General features: G+C 43.4%; 1 protein-coding gene across 3 annotated transcripts in view; it reads left to right on the top strand.

Annotated features, from left to right (window-relative positions):
- rras2 (RAS related 2) overlaps positions 1-8,009 on the top strand; it is a 109,639-nt gene extending 101,630 nt beyond the window's left edge. For all 3 annotated transcript variants that reach the window (XM_067993915.1, XM_067993914.1, XM_067993916.1), the window contains exons 5-6: positions 3,032-3,150; positions 6,452-8,009. In XM_067993915.1, coding sequence (XP_067850016.1) covers positions 3,032-3,150; positions 6,452-6,539 — 207 coding nt within the window. In that variant the 3' untranslated portion in view covers positions 6,540-8,009. The remainder of the gene's footprint in view (positions 1-3,031; positions 3,151-6,451) is intronic.
- The last annotated feature ends 308 nt before the right edge of the window (positions 8,010-8,317 follow it).

Below are 8,317 nucleotides of genomic sequence, written 5' to 3' on the forward strand. Positions count from 1 at the left end.
CGTGTCGGTGCTACTGCTGGGGTCCAATTCCATGAGAACCCACAGGCCTCTTGTACCCACCCAAGTGGCTGTTCGCTATTTGTGAATCTACAGAGTGGGTGTCAGTAGACATCGCAGCTATACTTGTTCCGTCCTTCCCAATTGTGTCTTCCACCCCGACCAGTTTCTCCACATGTGCATCTCACAGTAGGGGTCATTGGATAGCAATCAGCAGCAGAAGCCCTGCTGTTCATTCAACCCTGTATTAAATTTAGGGAGGGGTGCTGATGCCACTATTTTTATTCTTGGGACATGGATAGCACTGGCATTTATTGCCCAACAAAAATTACTTGCATTTATGTAGTGCCTCTAACATGAAAAATGTTCCATGGCGTTTCATTGAGGTGTAATTTAAAAAAGGAAGTGTTATTAAGAGGGGTGACCAAAAGCTTGGTCCAAGAGGTGGGTTTTAAGGAAGATCTTAAAGGAGGAGAGGCGAAGGGTTTAGGGAGGGAATTCCATAGGGTGGGGCCTCAATGGCTGAAAAACCTTCGCCAGTGGTGGGATTAAGCACAGGAAATGCACAAGAGGCCAGAGTCAGAGGAAGGGAGTGTTCTGGGGATGGTTGTAGGGCTGGGTCACATTACTGAGATGGGCAGGGGCAAGGCCATGAAGGGATTCAAACATGAGGAAGTGAATTTTTAAGTAGAGGCTTTGGGGGGCTGGAAGCCAGTATAAGTCAGCAAGGACAGTAGTGATGGATGAGTGGGACTTGATGCAGGATGCGATATGGACACCAGAGTTTGGATGAGGGGAAGTATGCAGTATGCAGAGCATGGAGGGAGGTGGCTCAGGACAGTATTTTAATAGTAGAGTCTAGAGGTGACAAGATATAGATGAGGGTTTCAGCATGCAGATGGGCTTAGGTGGGGCAAAGGCAGGTTATATTTTATGGGGTCCAATGGAATGCCAAGATTGTGAACAGTCGGATTCAACCCGAGGTAGCGGCTGAAAAGGAGGATGGAATCAGTGGGGAGGGTTCGAAGTTTGTGGCAGAGGCCAAGGGCAATGGCTTTGATCTTCCCAATGTTTAACTGGAGGAAATTGCGGCTCATCCAAGACTCTTGGACAACCAGTCTGACAGTAAAGAGGCAGTTGAGGGGTTGATGGTGATGTTAGTGTACTTGTGGAAGCTGACCCCATGACCTCAGATGATGTCAACAAGGGACAACATATGGATGAGGAAGAAAGAGCAAGGGTGTCGATCCTTTGGTGACTCTGGAGGTAATGGTGTGGAGACAGGAAGAGGCCCATTTCTGCGTGCAGGAGGATAGCTAAGAACGGAACCAAGCAAGGACAGTCTCGCTGAGGTGGACAGCGGGGAAGAGGCATTGAATGAGGATGATGTGGTTGACAGTCAAAGAATGCGGACAGGTTGAGGAGAGACAGTGCATCACAGCCACAGTCACAGAGAATGTAATTTGTGACTTGATTAGCCCTGTATCTTGCTGTGGTGCAAACCCGATTGGAAGATTCGAACGTGAAGTTCTGTACTTGCCCTGAACGGAATAGCTTCAGAGAGCATTGAGTCAACCACTTCATGTGGGACTGGAGTCAAGTGTAGGCCACGCTGGTGGCAAGTTTCGTTCCTTGAAGGACATTAGTGAACCAGTTAGGTTTTTACAATGATCCAGTAGCTTTTATGGTCATTTTGATGACTGATGTGAGTGGTCTCTGTGCTGTGGGCAGGACAGAAAGCAGACTGAGAGGATTCGAATACAAACTGATCGAGAGGAGTACAGAGCAGGTGGCAATGACTGGTTCAAGCTTAGAAAGGAAAGGGAGGTTGGAGATGGAGTGGCAGTTGGAGATGACAGAAGGATCAAGGATGATCTTGTCATATTGAATGATGCAAGGGCACAGCACAAAGAAAGGAACCCATCAACCAGATCACTGAGCATGGGTTGGGTGTGGCTTAAAGGTATCGGAGGTGGATCTCGTGGAGTAAATGAGCCTGAGGAAGGTGGGGAGAAGTTTGAGAGAAAAGATCAGGGCGGTGATATGAGATCATAGATTAGAATCATGCAATATTACAGCACAGAAGGAGGCTATTCAGCCTATTGCATCTGTGCCGGCTTTTTGAAAGAGCTATCCAATTAGTCCCACACCTCTGATCTTTCCCCATAGCCCTGCAAATGTTTCATTTTCAAGTATATATCCAATTCTCTTTGAAAGGTTAATGTTGAATCTGCTTCCACCACCCTTTTAGGTAGTGCATTCCAGGTCATAACTCACTGCATAAAATAATTTCTCCTCATCTTCCCCCTGGTTCTTTTGTGAATTATCTTAAAGATGGGCTGTGTGTGTTTTGTTCCACTTAACGTGATCATTGCTATGTACACAGGGTTAATTTCATTTAGTTTGTATAGATTTTAATGTGAGGAATAATCAATGAGTGGCTATTGTGGATGTGTTTAATCCCTCAATTTAGGGAGTAAAACTACTTTTCTCTGAAGAGGACTGTTATTGGCTGGGGTGTGAAATTAAGGATATTTGACTTCAATAATTTGTGTCAAGCTCACAGATTTGGAACAATTTAGATTTTATAGGACAATGGATGGTTTAATATCTCTTTCAGACTGAATATTGCACACAATGCCATTGTTCTCAGTAAAAGCATCCTCAAAGTATTGCCTCGGGAATCTATGTATTTGGATTTGTTGCTCAATTTGACCTTTAGGTCAACTCTGGATGTATCAAATGTTTACATACTGAATTATGTAATCTGAGTAATTGGAATTTTTAAAAACAGGGTAAGGACCAGCAAAGCAATTATTAGCCTTGACATCTTTGGCTGCTTTTATTCCAGGATTTGATCCCAAACTTCTTCAAGAATGTTTTTTTTTAAACCATCTCCTTTCTCCTCCCACCCCCACCCCTGCAAACATGATTGCTTTTCTCTTTTCTCTATTATAAGTTGTACAAAAGTACTCCATTATTGTAGGATGGATTTTTTTTATTGGTGTATTTAATGTGCTTTTTTTCCTTGCAGGTGACATCAGAGGAAGGGCAACAACTTGCAAGGCAGCTCAAAGTAACATACATGGAGGCTTCTGCTAAAATCCGATTGAATGTAGACCAGGCTTTTCATGAACTAGTCCGAGTTATAAGGTGGGAATAGTTAGCATCTGATGCTGGTTTACTTGCCTCACTTTGGGAGGGATAACAGTGATGCATGCAAAATTGCACTGGAGTAAACATCAACTTAAATTCGAATCCTCCCACAAATTTCTGTGAAACTTGTTCATCATAGCTGAGCTGCTAAATCCCTCAATTTAAAGCTTTGTGCCCCAAGTTATTTCTTTGAATGCAAAGGGATTTGTTGGAATGAACAGCTTCAGCAAAAATGCAATTGAAAGTTTTATTTAAGAGGGACCTTTTATTTAATCATTCATAATGTTGAATTGCAATGGTGAGGTAGGGGGCAGACTACAAATTGGACATTCTGAAGGGGGAAAATAATTTGCATGTTTAAACATCTAACAATTACTAAATCTGTTTTTGCTGGATTTCTCTCAACTTTTCCCGTTTTCGAAAGTCGACATGCTGAGAACAATCCAGGGATATTGCTGGACAAACTGTGACTTTAACCAAATTTTATGAGTGACTTCCTTTCATCACGCACATGAATCGATATATTTGGCATAAGAAATGAAATTGATTTCTTGTCAAAAGTAGGAAGCATTTTAGAAATAGTATTGCTTAAGGTAGAAGTTCCCAAACTGGGGGCACACCCCTCTAGGAGAACATGCTCAGGTTATCAGGAGGCATGATGAGGATGGTCTGACCAAGAATGAGAGCCACCAATGTAGTCTTGCCTAGCCAGAGGAGGTGCATAATGGGGCGATTTCAGCACAGATGACACAAAGCTTGGAAATGTAGTAAACAGTGAGGAGGATAACAGCAGACTTTAGGAGGACATGGGCAGACACATGGCAGATGAATTTTAAGGCAGAGAAGTGTGAAGTGATAAATTTTGGAAGGAAGAATGAGAAGATGCAATATAGACTAAATGGTACAATTTTAATAGGGGTGTCGTAACAGAGAGATCTGAGAATTCACATACACAAATCTTAGAAGGTGGCAGGACAAGTTGAGAAGGCTGTTAAAAAAAAGAACTTGGGATCCTGGGCTTTATAAATAGAGGCATAAGAGTCCAAAAGCAAGGAATTCATGCTAAACCTTTAGAAATCACCGGTGAGGTCTAAGCTGGAGCACTGTGACCAATTCTGGGCACCACACTTTAGGAAGAATGACAAGGCTTTAGAGAGGATTCAGAGGAGATTTATTAGAATGGAACCAGGGGTGAGGGACTTCAGTTGTGTGGAGAGACTCGAGATGCTGGGATTAGAGCAGAGTAGGTTAAGGGGAGATTTAATTGAGGTGTTCAAAATTATGATGGCTTTTTTTTTTATTCGTTCATGGCACGTGGGCGTCGCTGGCAAGGCCAGCATTTATTGCCTATCCCTAATTACCCTTGAGAAGGTGGTGGTGAGCCGCCTTCTTGAACCGCTGCAGTCCGTGTGGTGAAGGTTCTCCCACAGTGCTGTTAGGAAGGGAGTTCCAGGATTTTGACCCAGCGACGATGAAGGAACGGTGATATATTTCCAAGTCGGGATGGTGTGTGACTTGGAGGGGAACGTGCAGGTGGTGTTGTTCCCACGTGCCTGCTGCCCTTGTCCTTCTAGGCGGTAGAGGTCGCGGGTTTGGGAGGTGTTGTCGAAGAAGCCTTGGCGTGTTGCTGCACTGCATCCTGTAGATGGTACACACTGCAGCCACAGTGCACCAGTGGTGGAGGGAGTGAATGTTTAGGATGGTAGATGGGGTGCCAATCAAGCGGGCTGCTTTGTCCTGGATGGTGTCGAGCTTCTTGAGTGTTGTTGGAGCTGCACTCATCCAAGCAAGTGGAAAGTATTCCATCACGCTGCTGACTTGTGCCTTGTCGATGGTGGAAAGGCTTTGGGGAGTCAGGTGGTGAGCCACTTGCTGCAGAATACCCAGCCTCTGACCTGCTCTTGTAGCCACAGTATTTATGTGGCTGGTCCAGTTAAGTTTCTGGTCAATGGTGACTCCCCCAGGGTGTTGATTGTGGGGGATTCAGTGATGGTAATGCTGTTGAATGTCAAGGGGAGGTGGTTAGACTCTCTCTTGTTTGAGATGGTCATTGCCTGGCACTTGTCTGACGCGAATGTTACTTGCCACTTATCAGCCCAAGCCTGGATGTTGTATGAGGGGTTGTGAATGGAACTGAACACTGTGCAATCGTCAGCGAACATCCCCATTTTTGATGGAGGGAAGGTCATTAATGAAGCAGCTGAAGATGGTTGGGCCTCGCCCTGAGGAACTCCTGCAGCAATGCCCTGGGGCTGAGATGATTGGCCTCCAACAACCATTACCATCTTCCTTTGTGCTCGGTATGACTCCAGCCACTGGAGAGTTTTCCCCCTGATTCCCATTGACTTCAATTTTACGAGGGCGCCTTGGTGCCACACTCGGCCAAATGCTGCCTTGATGTCAAGGGCAGTCACTCTCGCCTCACCTCTGGAATTCAGCTCTTTTGTCCATGTTTGGATCAAGGCTGTAATGAGTCTGGAGCCGAGTGGTCCTGGCGGAACCCAAACTGAGCATCGGTGAGCAGGTTATTGGTGAGTAAGTGCCGTTTGATAGCACTGTCAATGACACCTTATGTCACTTTGCTGACACTTGAGAGTAGACTGATGGGGCGATAATTGGCCGGATTGGAATTGTCCTGCTTTTTGTGGACAGGACATACCTGGGCAATTTTCCACATTGTCGGATAGATGCCAGTGTTGTAGCTGTACTGGAACAGTTTGGCTAGAGGCGCGGCTAGTTCTGGAGTACAAGTCTTCAGCACCACAGCCGGGATGTTGTCAGGGCCCATATCCTTTGTTGTATCCCTTGCACTCAGCCGTTTCTTGATATCACGTGGAGTGAATCGAATTGGCTGAAGACTGACTTCTGTGATGGTGGGGTTATCGGAAGGAGGCCGAGATGGGTCATTTGATAGTGTAAATAAGGAGAAACTGTTTCCACTGGCAGGAAGGTCCATAAGCAGAAGACACAGATTTTGTGTAATTGGCAAAAGAACCAGACGGGATTTGATTTTTATTCTGCAGCGATCTGGAATGCACTGCCTGAAAGGATGGTGGAAGCAGATTCAATAGTAGTAACTTTCAAAAGGGAATTGGATAAATACTTTAAAAGGAAAAGTTTGCAGGGCTATGGTGAAAGAGCAAGGGAGTGGGACTATTTGGATAGCTTTATCAAAGAGCTGGCACAGGCACGATGGGCCAACTGGCCTCCATTTGTGCTGTACAATTCTATAATATCCATGCTTTCCTGTAAAGAGAGAATAATTCACTAATTTTTTTTTTCTCTCGCTCCCCTACAGGAGATTTCAAGAGCAAGAATGCCCTCCTTCTCCAGAACCTTCACGCAATGAAAAAGACAGTAGTGGCTGTCACTGTGTCCTATTTTGAGATGTTGGTTCCTCTGCTCACCCAACAGCTGCCAAACCACCTGCCCCCATTTCTGCCTTCAAAATCATTTTGTGTGTCTATCAATATTGCCTCTTTACCTGCATGCTTACTATTTGGTCGCAGATAGCCTTAGTCTGATGAAGCAGTTGGCTGTGTCGTGCCCTTGAGGAGGGGGAGAGAATTTTGTCACTTTTTTTCCCCAAGACAAAAGGTGAAATTTAAAGAAAACAAACACTAAGGCTGCTACTTGGAATGTCACGCAGTTCCATTTGATTCAGGAATGGTATTTCTACTACTTATTATGAAAGAGAATTTGGAATGTAGACACAGTTGATTTGAGCTAATTTGCCTTGTGAGGTGTTTAAAACCTATGCTTACATGTCTTGTCCACAGTGCCATTTAACCTCTACTGCTATGGTTACATGCTAATCGGCTATTGTACATAAGGATCTTTGATTTCTAAGAAAAAAAACTTATCAATTGATTACGAGTAAAAGGCAGCAAGTAAGGGTGAACTGTTATTTCTTTGCCCTGGCTAACACACACAGAAATAAGCCTTAAACAACACTTCATTGTTGGTAAGAGTCTCTTAAGTTTCACGTAATGCTGCAGTTTGTTCCAGCGGCCAAATCCAGTCAGTCTACTGTATTTATTTTAAACAATCCAGAGAGATATTCAGGCAACAATGTGGCCAAAAACCTGTGATCTCACTGGATATGAACATTCTAGGTTTTCTTTTTTTTTGAAAGCAATTTCACATCATTGTTGAGGAGTTCCAAATCTTTCTATTTGTCTTCCTTTGGTGTGAGAGCATTTCGGGATAAGGGATTCAAAGTGCTAAATTGTAGTTGTTTTTTCCTCATGTAATATAAAGAGATGGAATTGATCCTTCCATTGATGAAGATGATTAAATGTTTTGCTATATACTTTTATACATTATTTTCTTATCAAACTAGTTAACAAGTATTTTTATATGTTTGTAAACAAATATGCTTTCACAGCATAACTTGTGTATATGTAAAGATGAGTATTTAATTCTCACATTTCACTTTTAACTGACAAAATTATAGGTATAATTTACAAAACTGTGGTAGTACTTTCCTAATGTCCTCGTAGCAGCTGGGTGTTCCTGGCTGTATCTGGTCATGTGCCTGCAAAGTGTACCTATACAGAATTTAACTTGCTCAGTTTTCCAGAATGCTCCGACCAGGCATTACAGAAGATGGATCTATTATGTAAAAGTGTGGAATCTAAGAAACTCCTGCTGATATTTTTTGGGTTTGACTGTGAATGGTCACTGAGTACAAGTTCTGTGGATTTGTAACTTGGTTTGAGATGTGTTCTTAGAACCGGATCACTGAAAGGTTGTACACAACTATCCTGATAATGACTATACATCAACTCCTTGAAGTTTGATCTTACGATACCCTTGTATAGCTTCTGGTGCTAGAATAAAAGATGATTAATTTAGTGGAAGACCTATTTTTTCTTTGTGTCCCCTTTGCTGCGACACTTCTTCCATCTGCTTATAGGTGTGTTAGGTGTAATTTATTTGTAGCCACTGTCTTTAATGCTCTATGGTTGTCCACTGGAAGGTGTCCTGGTGTGTTTTCCTTTCCTCTGTGATGAATTGCTCCCATTAATACACAGCACTATATCTAGAAGTCTGAGCACAGAAGGTCGGCAGTGTGCTATTTTTATCAGCCACATGACATTTTTGCAAAACTTACATGCATTGTACATTTAACCATGCAGATGATGGAGCAGTATGAAAGCCT

This window comes from Heptranchias perlo, chromosome 12, assembly GCF_035084215.1.
Source record: "Heptranchias perlo isolate sHepPer1 chromosome 12, sHepPer1.hap1, whole genome shotgun sequence".
Taxonomy (NCBI): domain Eukaryota; kingdom Metazoa; phylum Chordata; class Chondrichthyes; order Hexanchiformes; family Hexanchidae; genus Heptranchias; species Heptranchias perlo.